The sequence below is a fragment of the Scylla paramamosain genome, chromosome 14, assembly GCF_035594125.1.
Source record: "Scylla paramamosain isolate STU-SP2022 chromosome 14, ASM3559412v1, whole genome shotgun sequence".
In the NCBI taxonomy this organism is placed as follows: Eukaryota; Metazoa; Arthropoda; class Malacostraca; order Decapoda; family Portunidae; genus Scylla; species Scylla paramamosain.
In genome coordinates this window covers 14,499,923-14,524,922 of record NC_087164.1, presented here as the reverse complement: position 1 = coordinate 14,524,922, position 25,000 = coordinate 14,499,923, and the positions used below count along the sequence as shown (strand labels likewise).

The 25,000-nt window shown below is 42.8% G+C and overlaps 3 protein-coding genes and 1 pseudogene across 4 annotated transcripts in view; 2 read left to right on the top strand and 2 right to left on the bottom strand.

Annotated features, from left to right (window-relative positions):
- LOC135106916 (protein trapped in endoderm-1-like) overlaps positions 1–6,610 on the top strand; it is a 37,596-nt gene extending 30,986 nt beyond the window's left edge. The window contains exons 2-7 of one of the 2 annotated variants that reach the window (XR_010271502.1): positions 131–263; positions 1,183–1,296; positions 1,756–2,026; positions 2,503–2,682; positions 3,228–3,815; positions 4,025–6,610. Coding sequence is in view for 1 of the 2 variants with exons in the window: in XM_064016349.1 (XP_063872419.1) it covers positions 131–263; positions 1,183–1,296; positions 1,756–2,026; positions 2,503–2,682; positions 3,228–3,497 (968 nt within the window). In the remaining variant the exon portion in view is untranslated. Of the gene's footprint in view, positions 1–130; positions 264–1,182; positions 1,297–1,755; positions 2,027–2,502; positions 2,683–3,227 lie in introns of both variants that reach the window. The other variant, XM_064016349.1, reaches the window with a different exon arrangement.
- A 4,881-nt stretch (positions 6,611–11,491) lies between these two features.
- Positions 11,492–22,983, bottom strand: LOC135106915 (EF-hand domain-containing family member C2-like). Its single transcript, XM_064016348.1, has 13 exons — positions 22,703–22,983; positions 22,469–22,569; positions 21,667–21,868; positions 21,162–21,272; positions 20,783–20,918; positions 19,965–20,136; positions 19,440–19,582; positions 18,677–18,849; positions 17,665–17,824; positions 17,248–17,379; positions 16,584–16,722; positions 12,839–12,935; positions 11,492–12,301 (listed from the first exon to the last, which is right to left on the bottom strand). The coding sequence occupies exons 1-13, from the start codon at positions 22,877–22,879 to the stop codon at positions 12,176–12,178; spliced, it is 1,869 nt and encodes a 622-aa protein (XP_063872418.1). The 5' UTR covers positions 22,880–22,983; the 3' UTR covers positions 11,492–12,175.
- Positions 16,276–16,394, top strand: LOC135107145 (5S ribosomal RNA; annotated as a pseudogene).
- A 1,235-nt stretch (positions 22,984–24,218) lies between the features above and the next one.
- Positions 24,219–25,000, bottom strand: part of LOC135106917 (histone H1-delta-like) — a 797-nt gene continuing 15 nt past the window's right edge. The window contains exon 1 of the mRNA XM_064016350.1: positions 24,219–25,000. This exon is cut by the window's right edge and continues 15 nt beyond it. Within this exon, the coding sequence (XP_063872420.1) occupies positions 24,368–24,943 (576 nt within the window). The 5' untranslated portion in view covers positions 24,944–25,000 and the 3' untranslated portion in view covers positions 24,219–24,367.

Below are 25,000 nucleotides of genomic sequence, written 5' to 3'. Positions count from 1 at the left end.
CACTTGTTTACCTCGCTCAGTCAATCAGTTTCATTTATTTTTCTTCACTATTTAGTTTTCTCTCCCCCTCTCTGTCTCCTTTCACGTTTCCTCCCACGCTCACACACACTCTCTCTCTCTCCCGCAACAGGTAACCTCATCACCATCGTTGCCCTTAGTAAAAATCGAAAGCTGCGATTCCACGCCACCACCGCCTTCGTCATCAGCCTCTGCGTATCTGACCTTCTCTTCTGCTCCATTAACCTGCCGCTCACCGCCTCCAGGTATGAATTACTTAGGTCTGCTGGCTTGTTGGTAGTGAGTGAAAGGTGACTGACTGGTGGAGGGGGCTGATGGCTGCGCTGAAGTGCTAACGATGTGTTATGAAAGTGGAATGCTTGTGATGTATGTGTTAGTGTTGGTAAAAAGGTGAGTGTGTGTGTGTGTGTGTGTGTGTGTGATGTTTTGGTTTTGTTTGTTTATGATCATTCACCTCCAGGCAAAAAAACCTCGGTGTCAGTAGTGGACGAGATAAATTAGCAGAGTTTAGGGTGGAAGAAAACGTAGAATGAAGGACTAACGCTACTAACACCACTAAGTAAGACTGTTGGTTTCCTTACTATTATGTGAAAGGTTAGGTGACTAAAGAATTGCACCTGGTAGAAAAAGAAAATTGTGTTAATAACTCCATAGAACCACTTGTTTACTAAATTCCAATGACTTCTCTTGTCTCATTCAAGTGAAGACACCAAGACACCAGTGACAGCAAAAGTAGCCATGAAATAGTTCAAATGTTTTCTGTCTAGAGTTCTACCGCAGCTTCTGTAAAATTTAAAGTTACTCTATCAATTTGAAAAGTGTCATACTACCTCGTCAAAGGGTTAAGATAAGATTAGGAACTATATTCTCAAACACTTTTGCGCCGCTCCTCCACTATTTTCAGAAGGCTCAAATTGAAGCTACATGGATTTTTAGGAATGCTTTTACGGTTCTAATGACAGTTTAACAAAGTTTCTACAGTGGAGAAACCTTGAGAAACACTTGAGAAACACTCTTGAGAACTCAGCTTATCATCTCTGTAGCCTTTAAAAATAGTTGTGGTCAAAGGGCAAAGCGTTTTGGATTACTGACCTACATGTTGTGTCTTTCCCTGTGTCTTCTATTACTGACAATGCATCTCCTCTTCCCGCGGTTCTCCCTCAGGTACATCCACGAGGCATGGGTGCTCGGTGACGCCCTCTGCAGTGTGTTCCCTTTCTTCTTCTACGGGAATGTGGCCACATCGCTTCTCAACATGGTGGCCATCACTGTGAACAGGTGAGAGAGAGAGAGAGAGAGAGAGAGAGAGAGAGAGAGAGAGAGAGAGAGATTATAATGTTGAAATCCTAACAGAGAAAGCTACAATCTTAGAGGAAAAGAAAAATTATTGCAAAACTGTTATATTATGTTCTTATCTCCTAACACTCCTTTACTCATCCTGAATAAGTTGCTTCTCAAATAGAGTGGTGAATTAATAGAAATGGGTCGGTAATCAGGTTGTTAGTAACGAGTCATTAGGGAATGTTAAGAAAAATTTATGAATGGCCATGATAAGTGGAGGTACGTTTTTTTTTTTTTTTTTTTTTTTTTTTACGAGACTGCCACTTGTAGAGCTAATGGCATTTTTGCAGTTTACCTTGTTCTCTCCTGTTAACTGCTTACATCTTCCTATACTTAGCCTGAACACTGTCTTCACAAATACTCATACTCGTAAATACTGCCGTGTCTTTCCCTCAGGTACATTCTCATCGCGCATCACAACCTGTATGACCGAGTGTACCGCCAGCACTTCATATACCTCATGATCGCCTTCATCTGGCTCTTCTCCTTCGGCATGATGGTCCCGCCGCTCCTCGGGGTCTGGGGGCAGCTGGGCCTCGACCCCCCAACCTTCTCCTGCACCATCCTCAAGAGTAACGGGTCCTCGCCCAAGAAGTTCCTGTTCCTCTTTGGTTTCCTGCTTCCCATGATTGCTATTATTGCCTGCTACTCGGCCATTTACTACAAGGTACGGGTTGGTGAAGGGATGTTGTCGTGAAGGAGGAGATGTAAAGCGTCGTGGAGCTTGGAGCTAGGAAAAGGAAATTATGGATTTAGGGAATGGAAATGTTAAGAAGTAGGTTACAGACTGGTATGAAGTGTGTGGTGTGCGGCGTTATGGGGTTTGAAGAAAGCTGAGGAAGGGAAACTACGGATAAAGAAAACGGGGATGATAAGAAGCAGGTGATAGACAGAGGGAGTACTCTTTTTTTTTTTTTTTTTTTTTTGTTCTTTTTTGCTAGCTTGGTCTTTTTTTTTCATTTGGTATTGTATGTTAACAGTATGAAGATGCCCTTGGCCTGTGTTCCTCCTACATAAACACACACACACACACACACACACACCACCTTTGAGTAGTAGTAATATTAGTAGTAGTAGTCGCACCACCACCAGCATCACCATTCTTGTATTACCACCACCACCACCACCTTCGCGTCCCTACAGGTGAAGCAGTCGCGGCGTAACGTGGCAGCTCACACCAACAACTGCGGGCCGGTGTCCTCGTCCATGTCAATCATCACCCGCAAGGATGACATGCGCCTCACCAGGATGATGCTCACCATCTTCCTCTGCTTCCTGGTCTCCTTCCTGCCTCTCATGATCGTGAACGTTGCTGATGATGATGTGAGTGGGCAATTAATACTGTTACGGATGCTCTAGGAGAAAGAAAATGCTTTATCTGTCATTACTCATTATCGTCATTATTATCAGTCACTGATGACCTTCTTTACTCATCTCTTCTATTTCGCTTGTCTGGTTCAGGCCACCCAAGCCAGACTTCTTATATCTATCTATCATCATGATTAGAAAAAGGAGTAATAAAAATATACATAAAAAATAGATATATTTATGAGCACATTATCCAAATTCATCTCATCTCTTCATTTAGTGTTCCAAGAAAACCAAAGAATTTTTTTTTTTCTTGAGCGTTTTATTATGATATATCACCATTTAAGCTGGACATTATCTCACCACCTTTTAATTTCATAAGTACAAAGTTACGTCACCAGACAGATAGATGCAGCCACACGCCCCGATCCCCGTCCAGCACATTCACTCTCAGGGTCCCCACACAGGACTGACACTGATCATTCCCCATCACACCTGCATCGATCTCACTCACGCCTGACTCAGCCTAAGCCAACTGAATAATGTCACTTTTTCGACAGGTCCGCGTGCCAACCCTCCACGTGCTGGCCTCTGTCCTCGCCTGGGCCTCCGCCGTCGTTAACCCCTTCGTGTACGCTGTCACTAATCGCCAGTATCGTACGGCCTATCGTAGGTTATTTTGTGGCCATCAGGGTAAGCCAGGACGATGCTCAAACTCCCACTCGAAAAGCAACTCCTCGCGGACCTTTGTCACCGAGTTCCAGTACCACGCGTCCACTGGCCACGTCACCAGCCCCGTCCTTGTCCCCAACCCCACGGCAGACGCTTGAGCTGGTGCCGCTGTCCCCCGCCCACACGAGCATCTCGCCCTTCACCCGCCGCCAGAAGTCTCCTGTTCGCCCACTCTCCATTGTCTTTCTAGAATCTCCAAAAACTCCAAGACGCACATTCTCTCCCACCCCTGCCGCTCGAAGGTCACCAGTCTTGTCGAACTCCTTTGCAACTGAATCCAAGTCACACCCTTCTCCATCGTCTGACTTAGAAGTGCCACCGCCTGCTCTCACGACCGAGTCTTCCTCCTCCTCCTCCTCGTCCAGTTCCTGCAGCTCCAGGGCTTCCTCTCCCTCTCCCTTGCCCGCACGTCACAGGTTGTCTTCTTCGCTCTTCATAACATTTGCTAAAATTGAAATAATGCCTGTTACTACCAATTCCTCCCTGAATCTCTCTCACACTGACTCTAGATCTTAAGTACAGCTGTGCCCGTGTTACATGTGTCCATATCTCTCCTTTGTACTGCATCCCTCAGTTTCCTCAGTAACAATTCCATCTGCAACCCGTCTCGTTTTATATTTTCCAGATCTAAAATCTTCACTCCTTGCATGGACATTATCTCTCTGCATGATGAATCTCGCTTGAAACTCATCAGCAAATGACTCATGGAGGCTCCCGGTGGATGCTGAGGACTGCGGACTGGGCAGGAGAGGCATTCAAGACAGAGAGGTGTGAGACATGAATGAAACAGCCATCCATTCCTCCATCACTCCTTCACATCAGTGCCTTCACCTTCCATTCACACCTAAGCCAATGGTGTTCCTAGGCAGTGAAAGGAGAGCTGCAGAGGAACCTTGTCTGTGTGGCCCTTGGATTGAGCTCTGTAGGTAGTAAAACAACAGATGATAAAAATAAAGAGGTAAGATTAGGCAAGTTTATTTCGAGTAGTGGTGTGTAGATGGTAGTAATAGTGGTAGTGATCTTAGCTGGTTTTTGTAGGAATATCAGTCTTCTAATGTGCATCTTTTTTTCCTTTTTTTTTTTTATGGGAGTATAGTACGGTGCAGTGGATGTTGTTAGAATCTCATGAACTAGAATAATATTACTTGAGGTGCTCTGAGGTGGATGGGGTGTGTGTGTGCGTGTGTGTGTGTGTGTGTGTGTGTGTGTGTGTGTGTGTGTGTGTGTGTGTGTGTGTGTGTGTGTGTGTGTGTGTGTGTGTGTAGTGTGTGTGTGTGTGTGTGTGTGTGTGTGTGTGTGTGTGTGTGTGTGTGTGTGTGTGTGTGTGTGTGTGTGTGTGTGTGTCATATCGCCTTAATTAAAATACTGTACATATAGGCATCCGTTTAACCTTTATTTCCGTGCCGAGTGAGGGCTGCACAGTGCAACGAAAGGCGCAAGCACACAACCTGGGGAATCTGTTCTCGAGAGGGAAGATTAAGATGGTACAACGATAGATGAGCAAGTACGAAGTCCTCTGAGAAGAGATAAGGAAAAACTGTTCACATTTCTATACGTACACGAACAATAGACGGTGCTCTTTCTTTCCTTCCGGTGTCCGTACGTTCACTGATACTCAATCGGCTTTTGCTTACGTAGCTAAGAGAGAAATAAATGAAGAAGACAAACTCCTCAACACGATAAGACTTAATGATGTGTATACTGTGCTAATGTAAGGTGTGTTTGTGTGTGTGTGTGTGTGTGTGTGTGTGAGATACTCTCCCAGTATTACCGTAGCTTTAGCAGTGATTGCCAGTGTTTGCCTCTCAAGTGGAGGCGCCTCAGGCTAAGTGTTGGGGAGCGAGCTGGCAGGTCTGGTGGCGGAGAGGTGGTGAGTGGCGGCAGGAAGGAAGTAGCGAGGTCTGTCATGAGTTGCAGTCACGGAATGTGTTCTCTCCCAGCCCTGTTCTCCCTATTCCTTTTCCCCGTCTCCCAGTGCCTGTTAGCTCGCTTGATTAACATTTTGTCAATTATGATTAAGATAAAGCCTATTTATATTTAGATATTTTCTTATGTAATTTAATTAAAGGCTAATGCGGAGGAACGTGCCATACTCATAGTTAATCTCGGGATATATTTAAGAGAGCGTGCCTTGTAGTGAGTGTGCCGCGGAGTACCTTAGTTTAGCTTACTCTGTCTGAAGATTAGAGCTTTAGATGGATAATGTCGTATAGAAAAGCTTACTGTTTCAAGAAAATTACTGATCCATATTGCAAGCCAAGCCAAGACGCAGTGCTATATTTCTCTATTTTTCTTTGCAGGCATGACACTATTAAGGATTTTATTGCATTTATTTCTGTCGCGATTATTACTGTCAATGCTATATTTTTATTTACAACAATACTACTGAGCATGTCGTAAATGTGTATTTATTGCTTATGTGCTGGTTTTCTTTTCTTTCTTTTTCTCCATAATGACTGGCTTTACTAAGATCGTTTGCGACAAGATCATCACAAACACTATACAGTGACCCACGGTGATAGTTTATACTGTCTGCTGCAGTGAAAAGGTGCCACAGTGTCATAGTTGGTCAGTATTTTGTGTGTGAGGATCATTACTCTGCACCGTGGAGGGACAAGGGGTGAGGTAAGGATGGCCGCGCCCTTGCACATCCATCCCCTGCATACAGCCCACAAGTGTAGACGATTGCCCAAGCTCTGGTTCTCAGGACGTCACTTGTCACTGTCACTAAGAGTTTCGATCAGGGTTTCTTCAGTGTGGTAATGGCTGGCATGTTATCGCACGTTGGTCCAGTGACACACTTACACCAACAGCCTCGAGTTTGCCTCGATCATCTTTTAGCAAATTTAGAGTTTTTATCAGAAAAATTAAAGTTGTAAATATGTTTTGTAATAAAAGTATGTAGTTTTATAGTATATGTTAGAGCAGTGCCGTGTTAGATACTGTAATTAGTGTCAAAATGCACTTTAGCTGTCATGTAAAGTCTTGATATTTATTTACTAAGGTTTAAAGAACATCACATTGAAAATAGTGGAATTTATTATTATGATATCATTTTAGCTTTCTTCTTTCCACTGTTTATACGTAGGCTACATAGAATGTAAGAAATAGCTATAGACGTTTGTGACAGTTTGAGAAAATTCTGCAATATTTTATTCAGACATCAACAATTCATTCCGGTCATTCCATATGAAATAAATAACTCCTAGAATATGTTGTCATCATTTTGTTACCCCGTGGGAGCAGCGAGCGCCGAACTCGTCACTGAGGACGCAGGCGCGGCTGTGGGTGGTGTTTGGCCAAGGAAGATTGACTCGATCTCCCTTGCGCCAAGTTGTGGTGTGGGTGTGCGTGTGTGTGCGCGTGTTGATACAAACTTGCTCCCAACAAAAACAAGCGTCTAGATGGTGTTATGTGGCTTGCGTTCATCCTCGGAGACTGCTATCTGGTCTTCGTCACTCGCAAGGTATGTACTCGACCCTCGCAGCTGTATTTACCTTCAAACGTAGGATTCTGTACCGAACACAAGAGTTATCCTTTGCCTTCTCTCTCCACCCCTTCTCCTCGTTCTTTCTTGTACTTGTTTACCGTAAGAATGCAACCACGATATCTTTAAATGTATATAAAATGTAACAAGCATCATATTCTGCATTGCGTTAAACTACGTTGTTAGGATAATGGTGGTTAGGTAAGCATTCAACAGTACTTCCATCTGGAACATACCGGGCCATCGTGGCGCATAGTTTTTACTATAATAATGACCTAGCGTAACTTGCAAGAATGACTGCCTAAGAAAATTTCATGAGGTAACGCAAACAATCTTCACAGTTCAGGAGCATCATCCCCGTGTGTGTGTGTGTGTGTTCACCCCTGCGTACTTGGTGATGTGTAACTGTCAATTATCCCTCCTTGAACCACGAGACTCGCTGAGCTTTAATTACGAAGCTCTGAAGCAGTCTAAATACATTCCCGAGATAGCAGTGGCTCTCTCTCTCTCTCTCTCTCTCTCTCTCTCTCTCTCTTATGATACAAGGAGAAAATAACAAATCTTTCCTTCATCCTATTCTACGTATCTTCTCTCATATAATTCAAGCACCAAGAATGTATCCGTATTATCTTCGTGAGTAATATTGTGGTGTGTTTATACGTATTATCAGGCCGTCACCCGGTCACTACAACTCTCTCTCTCTCTCTCTCTCTCTCTCTCTCTCTCTCTCTCTCTCTCTCTCTCTCTCTCTCTCTCTCTCTCTCTCTCTCTCTCTCTCACACACACCACACACCACACACACACACACACCAGTCCCCTGTCCTACAGCTGACAAGGCCCTGGGTCAAGTGGAGTGTGTCTTGTGGGGTATTTTTCTTAAGAGGACGATTGGGAGGGAAATAAGCCAGTACTGTGCAGCGGGAATCGACTTCCTATGTTGTAACACTTTTTTTCTCTCTCTCTCTCTCTCTCTCTCTCTCTCTCTCTCTCTCTCTCTCTCTCTCTCTCTCTCTCTCTCTCTCGAGGACTACATGTTCAGAATTAATCATAAAATTCTATATTGTAGTTACTACGTTGATAGGGAACCATTGAAGCACTATTTATTCTTTTTTTTTTTATGAAGACCATGTACAAAATTAATAATATTGTTCTATTCATAAGCTTTACATTTAAAGACAATCAATGTAGAAACTAAAGTAAATATTTATTCACTGCACCAGAAAACCAGAAATATAAAGAATTATGATGCTCATTTTTTGAAAAGGGCACATAAGTAATGAGTTGCGTTTTTCATTGATATTTTTAATTAATAGTGATACGGAATTCTCATTAAACAATCACTTTGATCATGAAAGCCCTTGGAAATTCCCACAACTTCAACTACTAGAGACTGATAGAAATAGTCGAGATAAGATGCTACGTGTTTGAGGCTGTTGTCCCAGAATGTCTGTAATATATCAGCGATCCGTGTGTGTGTGTGTGTGTGTGTGTGTGTGTGTGTGTTTAGATTATTAAAAAGCTGTTTATTTATTATTTTATTTGTTTATTTAGGAAGGCAGCCAGAAAATAAGAGGTCACTCTAAGTTTGTTTTATCATTACATATTTAAACAGGTTCATATTTAGATCTCCTTCACAATATGAGTAATAATTAGAGCACCTGTAATGAATACGGATGGATGACAAGCGCAGCAGACCTTCCTTTAAAATGTATGCTGTAGTACGTAGATTCCATTATGTACTGTCTGTGACACAAGACTTTTAGAGAGAGAGAAGAGGGGAGAGGGGGGAATGGAGAAAGGCTTCGTGAAAAGAAATAGAGGAAAGGAAATAACATGTCTGAAAAACTGTAAACTTTTTTTTTTTGTTAATTTCTCGAGAAACAGCAATTAAGAATTTTTGATGCCTTATTTACACGTATATTTAAAGAGATTAATATTTTTTTTTTAAGTGGGGGAGGAGGAGAAGGACAAGAACGAAGACGAGGACGAGAATGAGAAGTTGGAGGAGGAGGAGGAGGAAGATAGTAATAATAACAACAACCAAGGGTCACGAATGCGAGGACTCAAAGGAGGTGTGTGACAGAAACCCTGGTGGCTGTGGCTGTGACTGGGGAGTGCCGGAGTGTGGGAGAGCAAAGGGAGAGAGAGGGGAGGGGGAGAAGTGGCACAGCTGCTCCGTGACCTCTCCGGCACTTAACCCTCTCTCCTCAAATGGCCCTGATGACCTGGTGGATGTTGGCACGTGATATTTGACCTCGTGACCCTTTCTTGAGCTTCGGCATGAGCCAGTGAGGGGGGGGAAAGGATGCGGAGCAGGGCACACAGCGGCTGTCCTCGAGCGTTAAACAATTTCCCGAGTATCAACAAGTTGCCAGAAGTTGACTTATTCCCCCCTCTCAGTCCCTCTCACCCCCAAGGGACCGTGACGTCAGGGAGTCGTGTTTATACAGAGGTCCTCGAGAGGGCGTGAAAGCCGAGCACTTGTCGCGGTGAACTAGAGGAGGCAGGGAGGTCAGTGCGTATAAGAGCTGTGGTCACTTGAGGTCAGGTCATTGAGGGGGATGGAGGGGCAGTGTCAAATTTATCGTTGGAGAAGAGGTCAGAGAAGGTACTGGGAAATTCTCAAGTTAGACATAAGGAGAATGAACAGAAATAAAAAATTGGTTTAACAGATAAGTATCGAATTGGATATCAACGTAGTGTTGGATGTATTATGAAGAGAAGAGGGTAGGGAAGGCACTGGGAAACTCTCAAGTTAGTTAGGCAAAGGAAGAATGAACAGAAGTGAAAATTGGTTTACTAAAGGAGTATAGAATTAGATATTAGCGCAGTGTTAGGTGTAATATAAAGAGAAGTGCGAGAATACACGGGAAAATTCTCAAGTTAGACATAAAAACAGTGAATAGAAATAAAAGTTAGTGTACTAAAGGAGTGTAGAATCAGTAATAACCGCAGGCAGTGTTGGATATTCTACAAGAAAAAAGGTACTAGAAGACACAATGAAACAATAAAATAATAATGAGAGGATAAATATACAAAAGAATTAACAGAGATGAGTGGAGAGGTTCGAGAAGGCACTGGGGATTTATAAATGATAAATTAGTGACGAAACAGAATGAACAGGAAACAAAATCGATTATACTGAAAGTTATATAGCAACAGGAAAATTATTTAAGAATATATATTAAAAAGCGAGAAGTCCGAGAATAATAATAAACAAAGATTATGGAAGCTGATATATTAAAAGAAAACAAGAGAAAGAAACCAGGAAAATCAAGTATAAAATTAATATAGCATAGAAAGAATAAACTGGGAACTGAGATGGAAGATGATTTAGTAAGGAATATGAAATCAGATACTAACAGCAGGAGAGGAAAACAATGAATAAATAAACCGCGCAAGAAAACACTCCGTTGCAAATGCCTGAGGGAGTGAGAGGCGAGATACCACCTTGAGAGGCTGGGTTGATGTAAGAGGGACTTGGGGGGGACGGAAGAGGAGCCCCTGGGTGAGAGTAGAGCAGGCCGGGCATAGTGGGGAGTTTACTGTGGGGGGAAAGAGTGACTGGGTAGTGTCCATCGTTCTGCTGCGCCGTATCGAAAGGCTCAAGCTGTTCAAACTTACTCGGACACAAATGTACGACTTCAGGTGAATAATGGTATAGGTTCGTATTCTGAAACGCTTTGTTCTCTCACCACGACTATTTTCATAAGCCACAGAAATTATTAGCCTGGTTCTTAAATGTATTTCTCCAGTTGATGATTTAGAAATCTTATCAATCTGTCACTAGAGCCGTAAAAATAATCTTAAAAACCCGTGTAACTTCAATTAAAAACTTAAAAGCAGGTGGAGTGCGGGTCAGAAGTGTTTCAGAATAGTATGGTCCATAGTTTCACAGACGTTTAGTTTTGCTCCGTCGTTGAGAAAGTTACTGAATGTGTTGATGTGGGTGGTGATGCGTCTCCAGGTGTAAGGCTGCCTTACACCTGTTTGTCTGGTGGTGGTGGTGGTTGTGTTTGGTTAAAAGGTTGGTTTCGGTCGTAGTGTATGTGATTCTGATATTTTTCTTTGGACTGGTAGTAATATGAGCAGAAGTTTTAGTAGTAGTAGTAGTAGTAGTAGTAGTAGTAGTAGTAGTAGTTGCTAATAGTGGTAGTAAATTTCATTTCAATAAGCAACCAAATAATGACTTGACATTTAGTGACCTTAGGGGCAAACACCCGAACGCTGGTGAGTTTCAAGGAAAAAGATTAAGCAAACGTAAACAGAAGGGGTGCTGTCAGACAGAACTGCCACGTGTAGGATCATGTCTCATATAAACCCAACCTCTTCATCCTCGTGTTTCTCTTGACGCAGTAGCACAAAACCACATACTCAGGCAGATCTTCCTGTCTCGATTTTTTTTAACCCTTTCACTGCGACATGCGACATTTCACAGCACTGAAAACGATGCATGAAATCTCTATAATCGTCTGTAAGAAAGAAAAGTGATTAAAAGAATATATTTTAGAATTTCTAGCCAAAGTAATGTTTAGAGGTTGCTGTATAACAAGTAGAAATGTCTTAGAGTAGTTAGTGATTAAGGAAAGATGTGCCAAATAGTAGTGAAGGTATTCTAAACAAGATTTATTGGTAGTAATTCGAGTATTCAAATATATACTTATTATTCTAGTGACATTTTAAGAACGATTCCAAACCATCAGTGGGAAAAACACCCATGAAATTTTCACCAGTCATCTCTGTGGCCTTTGAAAAATAATCCGCATAAGAGAACAAAACATTTAATAATTAAGGAGTAGCCTTTTACCAGGATTGGTAGAAAGGAGGGTGTGGCAAGCAAGGAGGGGGAGGTAGGATGAATAGCGTGGCAGGGAAGCTGGGAGGGGTAGGTATCGAAAATGTGTGTGAGAGAAAACGGGTTCATGGGTCGTGGACTTGGTGAAACGCAATCTCACAAAACTCATGTAATGCAAATAAGCATTGCAACACATTAACTTGTCAGTATAAATGTCCGGTGACGTCAGGCGAGCATGAATATTCATAAGAAAACGAGTCAACAACAACCAGAATGTTGCTTGATGGAAGAAGCACAAACGTCAACACACGTGCCCTAGGTTTGGTTGCGCTCGGAGTTAATATGAGCAGGGAACATGAGCTTGAACTGAGACTAGATAAAGCAAGATAGGAAAGGGATAGAATGAAGCAAGGAGGTGATAATGGAGTGTGATGTGATGAAGCAGAGTAGAGCTGAAAGGCAGTGACAGCGGCAGGGGCAGGGGCGGAGGAGGGCTAGACGAGGCCAGTCCCGGCGAAGTGATGAGTGGCAGCGCTTCCCTCGAGGTCTGCGATGAGCGTGACGTAATCTGTTTCGTCTCTGGCCCGCCGCAGTGCAGTCTCCAACGATGACTCGTCGAGCTGTAACGACGGAAGAGGCGCATTGATTTACTAACTGACTGGCTATGTAATATCCTATTTGGCTTAATAGTTAATTGCTAGACTTTGTTGGTCATTAAATTTGCAATAAAGTTACTAAATACTCAACTTGAAATTTAATTAACTTACTGACTGGAAACCTTGGTGTTTGACTTACTCATTAAGATACTTTACTCACTGATTGACTTACTAATCTAGGTGAGCTAACAACTAGAAGTTGACTTACTAACTGACTAACTTACAGGCATGGTTGTTACATAGTCGAGTAATTTATTAAGTTCATTACCTAAACAGATGATTGATCAACTATTATAGATGACTGTCTCCCACTAATGATTAATGAACTCGTAAACATAATAACATAAGAAAATTAGAAGATTGCAAAAAGTTGACCTTCGCAAGGCAACTCCTGAAACTTAAAAACTCCTAAACCTTTATTTTTCCTTAATCCCCATCATAACATAACACCTCAAGAATCATAGTACACACACACACACACACACACACACACACACGCACCTGGCAAGGAAGGTTGTCATGTAGGTTAGGACGGAGGCTCCAATCAAGTTCACGACACAGCTGTTCATAATCTACCAGACCGTCTTTTTGAGTGACGCTGTTCCGGGAAATGAAACGAAGGAACTATCATAAGAAGAGCATATGATCACGAAATTCTAGTAAAGGACATAACAGGAGCGATATAGGCAAGATCTCTCGGGGTTGGCAGACTGGGTAAGACATGAAGTAAAGTGTTCAATTTTGATAAAGATTTATATAGGAAATACGAAGAAAATAGTTCTCAAATGGGAAGGTTGATGATTGGAATAGACTCAGCTGTCAGGTTGCTGGTGTAGTTAACAGGGAACTGTAAGAGAAAATTGGACAAATATATGGATGCAATAAATATAAGCAGGAAAGAGAAGAGTAAGAGGAAGAATAAAAGCAGAAAATACAAGCAAGAAAGAAGAGGAGGAGGCGGAGGAGGAGGAATAAATGAATGAGAATATAAACAAGAAAGAGATGAGGGGGGGAGGAGGAGGGGAGGCGGAGGCCACAGCAGTGATTCATGTATTAAACAAACCCTCTGATGATGCGCCGCTGTATATAAAGTCTCTGTCGTAAAGAGATCCATTAACATATCATACTTTGTTGCTGTAGTGTTTTTTGCTCGTTTATGATGCACGCTCTCAATGCTTTTATTCCTTTCTTCCCGTCTTTCCTCAAGACTCTCTGAGGCAATGTGTGTACTTGTACCACTCTTCCTTGTCCGCCCGCTAGATATCGGCCCATATTATACACTAACTTCTCTCACCAGGAGTGTTTTCATAGGCCATAGAGAGAATTAGTCAGGGTTTTCATGGGTGCTATTCTTACTGATGATGCAGAGTCGTCGTTACTGTATCACTAGGAAAAACACCCTTGAAAACGCCAGTAACTTCCATTACAGCCTGTTGAATGTAAGAGATAGCAAAATAAGACAATCATGCCACACCTCTTAGTGTCGCCTATACACTCATATATAGGTGATGACTTCGCAGATTTACTATTCGTAATAGTTGAAACTCAGTTCAACAGAAGTCCCGATATTACATTTTCCATAACTGATTTTTTCCCCTTTTCAAATTTTATGTATATTTTAATAAACTCTAATATTATCTTTACTATCAGTAATTTACCATTTTCCGCTGTGAAATTTTGTCTGTTTGTTTTCTTCAACAGAAGCTGTGATATTACCATTACTATCACTAACTTATCTCCTTCCCCTTTCGAAATCTTGTATCTGTTTTAACAGAGGCCGCAATATGATTTTCACTATCACTAATGTATCACTCTCCGCTCTGAAATCGTGTGTATATAACTCAACAGAAACCGCGGTATTATCATTGCTATCACTAACTTATCTCTTTCCGCTTTGAACAGTCTTGCATTTATAAATAACAGTTCGTCTGTCCCTTCCTCCCCGAATCCCCCCCATCACATTCCCTCAGTCATGTCTTCGCGCCTCGCTCACCGCGGTCTGCCCTTCTTATCACTGCACTGTCGGATCGGTTGTTTTATAAGATGAATATGCATAAAGGAACATGTATTACCATCATTCATCACGGTGGAGCTGCAAACAAGGGTGACACGTGTATAAATATAGCGAATGTGTGAGTGAGGCTGCTCGAGTGTCAAGAGAGAGAGAGAGAGAGAGAGAGAGAGAGAGAGAGAGAGACGAAACTTATGGTGTGGATTCCGTCAGACTGTATGCCTCACAAGGCGATGACAATATTAAGTTAGTTTGGGCCGTCTCTAGGTGGTGTGGGAGATTAATGAACTTAATGAACAATGAAAGCGGTATATGGGTGCTGTAGGCGGTATATGACTGATATAGGTGGAGTCTGAGTGCTGTGGTCGGTACAGGAGTAGCGGCTGGGTGGTGTAGACGGTATTAGAGTGGTATTGACACCTAGTACATGATGATGATGGTGATGATTTCGCACATGTATGATTGATGTACAAATATACACAAGAATAATGTGGCTGGTACTCTCAGGATCCCTGTAAGCGGAGGTGCCTCTGGAGTTTTGCTTCTGCTAGTTAGGGGGACCTGAGGAGGTATTTTTCTTGGAATGACTACTGCTTCCATGTCAGAGACCCGTCTCTGTGTACCGAGCGCATAACTGGTGATAGTGTCTGGCATGGAGGCGTACATTCCTCATTTTTTTTCTCGACCTAAACCTTCCAAACCTTGGTTTTAACACAGCCTGTTCTCGTGTTATATATGATAGAGAGGTAGCCCACTTAAGGTATTTGAGCCTTCCTTTACCAGAATCTCATACATTTTATATTTTTGTCCGGAATTATGTCAAGTCTGTTCTCCAACTAGCCAAAAACTCTTTCGTTAATAAAAAGTGTCAAAATCTTTCAAAATCTAACTCCCCTCGTGACTTCTGCCACCTAGCCAAAAACATCTCCAACAACTTTGCTTCTTCATCTTTCCCTCCTTTATTTTAATCTGATGGCACCACAACCATCTCATCTATTTCTAAATCTGAACTCTTCGCTCAAACCTTTGCTAAGAAGTCTTGGATGATTCAGGGCTTGTTCCTCCCTCTCCTCCACCCTCTGACTACTTCATGCTACCTATTAAAATTCTTCTCAACGATGTTTTCCATGCCTTCGATGGGCTAAACCTTCGGAAGGCTTATTGACCTGATGGGGTCCCTCCTATTGCTCTCCGAAACTGTGACTCCGTGCTTGCACCTTGCCTAGTCAAACTCTTTCAACTCTGTCAACATCTACCTTTCCTTCTTGCTGGAAGTTTGCCTATATTTAGCCCGTTCCTAAAAAGGGTGACCGTTCTAATCCTTCAAACTACAGTCCTATTGCTTTAATTCCCTGCCAATCTAAAGTTTTTTAATCTATCCTCAACAGGAAGAATCTTAAACATGTCACTTCACAACTATGGAACTCCCTGCCTGCTTCTGTGTTTCCACCTTCCTATGACTTGAATTCCTTCAAGAGGGAGGTTTCAAGACATTTATCCTTCAATTTTTGACTGCCGCTTTGGACCCTATTTGGGGACTGGCATTTCAGTGGGCCTTTTTTTTTTTTATGTGTGTGTGTGTGTGTGTGTGTGTGTGTGTGTGTGTGTGTGTGTGTGTGTGTGTGTGTGTGTGTGTGTGTGTGTGTGTGTGTGTTTTGTCTTTTTTTTCACTTGGGCGGTGTCCCTCCAATATAAGAAAAAAAAAAAAAAACGGGCGGGATCACCAGTCAAGTTTTACCCCGATCCAACATCGGTGAGACACTGGCTTTTCCTTTTTAGTGATGATTCGCACATACTTACTTGACTATACATATTTTACGTATTATGTTTTCCCCTTCTTCAAAACATGTTATGTCCCTCCTTCCTTGAAACATGTGGCATGACCTTCCCACTTCTTTCAAACAGAACTAAATTTTCGAGACCTATCGCCAACGACCATACCACGTTGAATATACCGCTTCTCGTCCGATCAGCGAAGTTTAGCAACGTTAGGTCTGGTTAGTACTTGAATGGATGACACCCTAGGAACACCAGATGTTGTTGGCGTCCTACATTTTTTCAGTTTTTTTTTTTTTTTTTTCTTCTTCTTTTTATGTGTTTGGCTCATAATGTAAGCGCAAAATCCACTTGCAGACATCATGTGTGGCTACAAATTTGGATGGTATTGCATGCTCAAACGGTCTCATTTGACTATGCTAATAAATGCAATGGAAAGAGGGAGCTAAGGTCAGATACCTGTTGACCAGGGCGTCCAGTAGAGTGCTAGAGACCGGCAGACGAGCGGCCTGTAACGCTGCTCTCACGCTGGCGGCAGGAAGGCGACCCTTGCTATCCACGTCTCGACCGCGAAGCCCCACAGCCATCTCCGGCACTCCTGCGAATTTCTCTCTCTCTCTCTCTCTCTCTCTCTCTCTCTCTCTCTCTCTCTCTCTCTCTCTCTCTCTCTCTCTCTTGAAATATATATATATATATATATATATATATATATATATATATATATATATATATATATATATATATATATATATATATATATATATATATATATATATATATATATATATATTTTTTTTTTTTTTTTTTTTTTTTTTTTACAGAGGAAAAAAAAAGTAGTGATTGCAATACGAGAGGAAATTGTGTGCCAGAATTATACGAAAAATATTCAATAAATCTGATAACCTGATACTTAAAGACAAGCTTCACTCAATCCCGTTAAAATACAAATAGGTAGGTACTGATGGGATAAACACACACACACACACACACACACACACACACACACACACACACACACACACACACACACACACACACACACACACACACAAAAGAGAGAGAGAGAGAGAGAGAGAGAGAGAGAGAGAGAGAGAGAGAGAGAGAGAGAGAGAGAGAGACTTACCGTAGTAGTTGTGTCGCTTGAGGTGCAGGGCGGTGAGGTGGGCGAGGTCCTGGCCGGTGAGTGGAGTGGCGTTGAGGCGGCGATGGCGACGCACTAGTGATACCACCTGCTGCTCGCTTAGCTTAGACCCACCTGCGTGAGAGTGGTTAAAGAAAATGAAGTGATGCTCTCTCTCTCTCTCTCTCTCTCTCTCTCTCTCTCTCTCTCTCTCTCTCTCTCTCTCTCTCTCTCTCTCTCTCTCTCTCTCTCTCTCTCTCTCTCATTACCTGTTTTCTTTTTTTTTCTTTCCATTTTTTAATACACTCTCTTCATTCCCTTAGCCTTCATTCTTTTACTAACGCTCTTTCATCACACACTACGTACTACTACCCTAAGTTTATGTTTCACCAACGTCTTCTTCCCATATGCAAAACTCACTGAGAGCCTTGGCGAGAGATGAGATGACGAGGAAAGAGGAAACGAAGCCCGTCTTGCTAGGGTCGCTCTCGGCTAGGCGGTGGAGAATGGCAGTGAGATCGTGGTGGCCGAGACAGCGGCGAGCCTCGTCCAGCGCCACGTTGTAACTTGCCTGCGTGAACTAAAAACGAGGACGATTGGGAAGGAGAAAGTTGTGGCGGGGGGGTCAGGAGGGGTGATTTGCACAGGGATTTTAAACCGCAGCAAACTTTTTTGGGTTCTGGTTACACTATTTGATTCCACATTGAGTCTATATTATTAGAGAAAAACTGACTACAGTATAAAAGAAGGAAACGGTGTAATCTTTGTTTGCTGTTGTTCATGGACGAAGATATAAATGCTTGTTGGTTTGGTGATGATAGGTAATGATTGGCAATGTACGTAGGTGGAGGCTTAGGTTAGCTCCTCGATTTCCATAGTTTCTCCATAAACTTAAAGTGCAGTTTTATAAAACACACCATCAAAAAAAAAGAGAGTGAGTAGTCCAGACCTTTTAGCGCCTGAAGTTTTATGTTTTGATCGTTAAAATCATCTAAGGTTACCCACATTAAGTAACAAGTACTGGCATTACTTGTCAAGAGGTTAGCCGAACAGCAAATGTACATCTTGACCGAGGGAGCCTTGTGAATGTAGAAATGCGGTGCGTGTGTGGTGTAGATGGAGGCACAGCGTGGAGGTTTAGAGGCTCCTGTGTTATCTGATGTAATAGCGGGGTTAGCCAGGTAAAGTCATGGCCACAAGTCTTGTAACCTTCTGCTCTCACTTCCATTGTTTTGCATTTATCCGGAAACTTAGATCCTCTGATTTTCTGACAAATAAAACCTGAAAACTTGTGGGTTCTTAAACCAGTGGACACAAGATTGAGAGAAAACACTAAACACAGTGGAAGTGAGTATGTGGTATGTTACTCAACTCTTAACATTGACTGCAGTAAAGATAGACTCTATTAACTTTTGAGGAGATTGCGCCCCACCTCATCTGCGTGTTCCTCCATGTAACGCAGCGTGAACTCGTCAGCGTGGGTGAGGCGGAACACATGGGAGTTGAGACTGAGTGTAGCGCCCATATAAAGATGGTCCACGCCCACATGGCCACCCTCAGGGGCTACCACCAGGCCTCGCCCCAGGAACATGCCCGCCCTCCTCCCTGTGCCATATACAAACACAAGGATGATAGTGATGGTGATAGTCAGGCAGCACGCGAAAGTGTATCCATGCAGAGATACTGTATGTTTTAGGAATGATAGAAAAAAAAATTTGATTCGTGTTGCTCCTCAGGTTTAAAAAATTCGGGTTTTTTTTTTCTTTTTTAGTATAGATTCGAGAAGCATCACTAACAGCAAAACAAGTAATGGAGTCAGGGGGATCTTGGCATCTATAGATTTTTTTCACTCAGTAAAATCTTCACTGGTTATTTCAAACAAGTGTCTTTCAGTCATTAGCTGTCAAAGGTATGTAGCTATTGTTAGTTCCATATGCATTTTCTGATAACGAGCTAATAATATAAATAAATAAATAATGAACGAGTTTTCTTAGTATTTCAAGCAACCCTTATTATTAATGGAAGCGGTACATTGATTAACTAACTATCTACGATGACATAAGTAATTAAGGTAAAGTGTACAGTCTTTTTTTTTCCAGTAACTGAAACGATCGTACTTATTATGGAAACCTGTCATATTGCTCCTTTTATTAGTAGTATTATCATTTTTAGCTATTCTATTACTTCATTCTCACCTGAATTTAATTTCGGCAACTCAAATACCGATATGGTCGAGTCGTATATATAGAAGTTGACGACGAAGTCCCTGTTTCTGTCCCTCTCGTCGTCACTGACCAGATGGGCGCCGAAACGCAGGATCTTGTCCTCGCAGCCATCCCTGTGTTGAGAAAACGAGCCATGTTACCGTTCTCATTGAAAACTGAGGGATTCATGGGAAACTTAACCATTCTCTCTCTCTCTCTCTCTCTCTCTCTCTCTCTCTCTCTCTCTCTCTCTCTCTCTCTCTCTCTCTCTCTCTCTCTCTCTCTCTCTCTCTCTCTGGAAAGCCTGTTACTACTAAAGTCACTGAACATACTTGATAGGATAGACTAAAATGGATAGAAGTACGGTAAATAAAGAGAACTAGACTCAAACCATGTAAATAATTAGGTAAATCGTAAACGCTTGCGCGCGCACACACACACACACACACACACACACACACACACACACACACACAAGGAATATAAACAGTATTTGTTTATATTCCTTGCACACACCTGATGTCCCGTGCATGGTAGCCACCGACGAGGGTAGTGACGGTGGTGGGCAGCGGGTGAAGAGTGTCTCTCGGGTGTTCCTCCAAGCGACGGGGGTCCAGGGGCGACTTGCGTGGGGCAGGAGCAGTGCCTATCTTCCTGCTGAGGTACTGGTACTCCGCCGGCACTTGATCTGTTCAGAAAACATTGGATTCAAAAATGTTTGAGGAAATTATTGTGAATATTATTATAGATTGTTTCCACCGATGGGGCTAACAATGCGACTGATGTGTGCGAATAGGTGGTGCCTTGTTTGGGCCACCACGTGTGGGATCGCTGGCCCGCTATTTAGGTAGATAGGTAGATTTTCTAGTTAGTGGACTAGATCATCTACTCATCACGAATAGCTTAAAATATATTTTAGCAGAAGCTATATATAAAGCAATCACTTATGTTATTTTCTTTTTCTTTTCTGAAGGTGACAATATTCAGTAATGATCCCGGATCGTTATTTTTTTTAAGGTGATTTTTTTTTCACAACCTATAATATAGGAAAATGTATCATAGTCATTTACCACATTCACCATCAGATTCTTACTAGATGAAGCATTATCATCACTGCTTTCAACTTCACCGCCTCCTCAAACATTACCCTACTTGAAAAGACAGGTGCATAGGAATCAGTTGATAATACATTATTATCACCATCACCACCACACTCTTAAGCATTACTGCACTTAGGAAGATGGTGCAACACACAGAGTAACTAATAGATGGAGCATCATGACCGTGGTTATGTTTGATGAGTACAGAGGAACCTAAATATGCCGTGAACTGACCAACACCAAGGGCCTGTTTGTAGTAGCGGGTGGTGAAGGCGTCACACTCGCACAGCCGCAGGAGTCGCCCACACACCCTCACTGTCTGTCCCAGAATGAGGTCCTCAGGCCCCAGAAACTGTGGACTGGAGGCTGCCTGTGGGATTTACACACACACACACACACACACACACACACACACACACACACACACGCACGCACGCACGCACGCACTGTTAAGCAAGAAATGGTTTCCACAAATATATATACCACATAGCTAATATTTAATAACATTTTTGTCCATCTGCAGAAGAGATATTTCTATAAGCAAGTTTTTTTTTTGTGCAACGATTGAAGGATTTGTTATAACAGAGCGAGTTATGTGGGAAAAGTTAGTTACCTGTGGTCGTCGGTCCTTCAGGTGTACTCTCCCGCCTCTCAGTCCCAGCAAATTGAGGGTGGGTCGTCCTATTGCCCCAAGCGACACAGCACCAGCAACCTCCGACAGATTCTGGACACAAACATACAAACATACAAATTATCATCACCGCCGCCACCATCATAATCATGTTTGTACTGAGTGAATGGATGTCTGGGAAGGTTACTTGGCGTGTGTGATGTGGGATCATGTAGTGAAAAATTAATAAATGTATGAAAATGACACAAACACACAAACCATCACCACAACCATTACCATAATTATGTTTGTATTGAGTGGGTGGATGTTTGGGAAGGTATAGGAGTTACACAAACGTTGCCTAGCGTGTGTTGTAGTACCATGCAGTGAAAAGTGAATAGATATAGGAATTGATTGCTTGATTGATTTATTCAACCGCAGCAACTGGGTCATACAGCGCTTTGTGCTTGTTAAAATTAATTGGTGGGCGTGGTGAGTGATGACCGACCTTGGGAATGGGAGCACGTTTCAGTAGCTTGGTGGGCACGGCCGGCGGGGTGGGAGTGAGGGCGTGCTGGTGGGGAGTAAGGTGGTGTACCCTCACTTCCGCTGTGTCGTCCTCAAGGTAGTACCGTAGTTCTACCTTATCAGTCACGGGTGTTGTCACTCCACCCACGTCCTCCCCTTCAGCAGCCCACTCCCCGAAGAACCTGTAGCGTCGTCATGATTACGTACGAGTGAACATCACAAGCCACTGTGTTCCCGAGACCCAACCTTGTTTATGTGCCAAATAATTCCCCAAATCATTAAAACTGGCATCCTACTCGGCAAGAACCTACATGATTTTAATGTGATATGCCTTAAGGCTAAAGAATCTTTATAGCCATCAAATTTAAACATATACCCAATGATACGTACTTATATTAGTATTTTGCAGCATATGCCCGCTTCCATCCCCCTTCATAGGAGTCTCTCTCCCGGCGAGGGCGCTCGCACGCACGCACACACACACACACACACACACACACACACACACACACACACACACACACACACACACACACACTCACCATCACCATCACCACCACTGATGCCGCCAAATTAGGGTGTAGCCTCAATCCTTTTTATCAGTAAATCTTATCTGTACGTTTCCTTCTACTTCAGAATTGAGGGTGACTTGATGGATTCAAAGTAATGGTACTGAATGCACATACTCGAAAATTTATACATTCACATAAAGGTTTTGACGCGCTGACCACTGTCTGCCTGGCTGACGGCGAGGTGAAAGTGTGGCGTGATGTGAATCTCACCTCAGAACTTGAGTCGAGTGTTGAACGAAAGTCGCAAGCGGGTGTTTCTTGGGCCACTCTAGCGAGAAGGGGAGTTTAGCCGCCCTAGTGTCCGTGCCAGCCTGCCATGAAAATGTGTAAATTGTTTCAAGTTAGTTTTAAGATTTGCCAAGATATGCATGAAAGTTACACAAGTCATGTATAGAATAAGATTTATGCAACTGATTTATCGTTTACAAATCAGACAGTAGTAACCTGGGTGGGCAGAATGAAGGTAGTCGAGTAGGGTAGAAGGTCTGGGGTAGGAGCTAGGCCCAAAGAGGAAAGGTATGTTCTGGTGGCAGAGTCACAGCCAGTCACAAGATATCGCCTCCCCAGCAGTGTCACACACTCTCCAACCTGCCTCGAAGAAGCCACCATAACTTCCCTCATTATCAGTGGGACAAAAGAGATGTGGATAGGTGCTTTGTTCTGTCTTTAATAAGCTTGGCGTGCTTAAGATTAAAATAAATAAAGAAAGAATTTCAGAATTTTTACTGTTATAAATCCAATCAGAATAGCTACTCATATTTATTGATTTATCTATTTAATTCCCTTGTACTTTCAGTGATAATGTAACTCGATAATGGATTGAAAATAAATAAGTGAAAATAGAATATAAATAACCATATAATTTTAAGTAGAGAGAGAGAGAGAGAGAGAGAGAGAGAGAGAGAGAGAGAGAGAGAGAGAGAGAGAGAGAGCTTGGAGCGTATTACAGAAATGACAGAGACCCTTCCCCTACATACAAACACGGTCGATACCTGCACTCGGAGAGATCTTTTTTTTTTTTTTTTTTGTCAGCAACTATTAAATCTTTATGCACTGATCTAACAGGATTTCTTACAAGCTTCTATCTCAGTTTTATTTTTTTCTTTAGTCTTTTGTTCAATAAATAATAATTTTTTTGTCGTTACTTTAGAATGTACTAGGAAAAACTTCCTAGTTGCAGTTTCGTTAATGTGGTTCATGAGTAATACATGCCGAGATATGACTGAGAGTCACGTGGGGCGCCAACGGATGGATACTGGTTGGTACTCGTTGTCTGCCCACCACCGTTCCTGAAAGGATGCAATACGTAACCCCAGACGAGTCAGGCAAATTTATCATAATATATATGTATATGATCCCTAACAATAAAAGGGAAATCGTTTATCAATGAAAAATCTTTTAATCTCATAAGGATTACCTTGCACCATGCCGGCGTTGTGTGTTGGGGGTTCAACCACTCGCAGGGTGTCATCCTCAAGATGATAGAAGATCCTCACTGGACGAGGATTATTTTCTAAGTCTGAATCTTCACTCACCAGCACGGCAGCGAAGCTGAGGATCTGACGGAACCCCTTGCGTCTTATTTGGTTTATTCAACATAATTTAAGTTATACACGAATTCAAGTCGCAGTACACTGAACTATAATATAATGAAGTCACTAAGTATCAGCAAACTCCAAATAGTATCCTTACTTTCTCCGCCATGTCCCAAGCTACTGCTCAAAGTTGTGCAAGTCCATCAGCTGATCTGCTTCGTTTCCATGGCAACGGTTTTCTTCTGAGCATTTTATGGGGAACTTGCTAAATTTTTATTTCAAATTTTCAACGTGAACTTACTACTACCAGTTTTTAGTTCCTCGTCCATCAGTTATATTTGGTTTTCAGCAAGTTGCTTAAGCATTCAGATAGTGTATCACCAGTTTCCAGTTTTAACCAAACCCAGTGGATCAAGAGAAAGACATTGTACACAATATATAATATATTATATAATATATACATTTAGATATCTTAAATCAGGTACAATAAAAAATTTACTTAACCTAATACTTCTTTCAGAAGTAAATACGTCGCACCTAGTGATGCCCTAAACCTAATATTTGCAGATCAGGTTTACTTCTTGGGTGCAGGCTTCTTCGCCGCCTTCTTGGGTGCGGGCTTCTTAGCAGCGGGCTTCTTGGCGACCTTCTTGGCAGCGGGCTTCTTCGCAGCCTTCTTGGCAGCGGGCTTCTTGACGGCCTTCTTAGCAGCAGGCTTCTTGACGGCCTTCTTAGCAGCAGGCTTCTTGACGGCCTTCTTGGCGGCAGGCTTCTTAGCAGCAGGCTTCTTGGCGGCAGCTTTCTTGGCAGCGGGCTTCTTGGCGGCGGGCTTAGCTTCATCCTTAGCAAGCTTGAATGAGCCAGATGCACCAGCTCCCTTGACCTGCTTGAGGGCACCGCCCTGGACCTGCTTCTTCAGGGCAAGCTTGAGACGGACACCAGCCTTCTTCTCGTCCCCAACGGTGTAGGTGGCGACGATGTACTTCAGGATGGCCTGACGGGATGACCCAGTGCGCTCAGCCAAAGCCTTGATGGCCTCAGCGATCATGACAGCGTAGGCAGGGTGGGTAGGCTTGGCTGGGGCCTTCGCGGCCTTCGCGGCCTTCTTGGCAGGGGCAGCAGGGGCAGCGGCAGGGGCAGAGTCGGCCATTGTAGAGATTTTGGTTGGGCTGCTGGTAGACGGGAGCGTGTGGTTGCTTGGGATGCT

Coding starts and splice junctions, on each gene's coding strand:
- LOC135106915 (XM_064016348.1), bottom strand. CDS start 22,879: ATGAGGGAAGTTATGGTGGCTTCTTCGAGGCAGGTTGGAGAGTGTGTG. Junction 21,273..21,666: donor AACGTGCTCCCATTCCCAAG/GTCGGTCATCAC, acceptor GTTTGTGTCCAG/AATCTGTCGGAGGTTGCTGG. Junction 18,850..19,439: donor GTTGCCGAAATTAAATTCAG/GTGAGAATGAAG, acceptor TATATGGCACAG/GGAGGAGGGCGGGCATGTTC.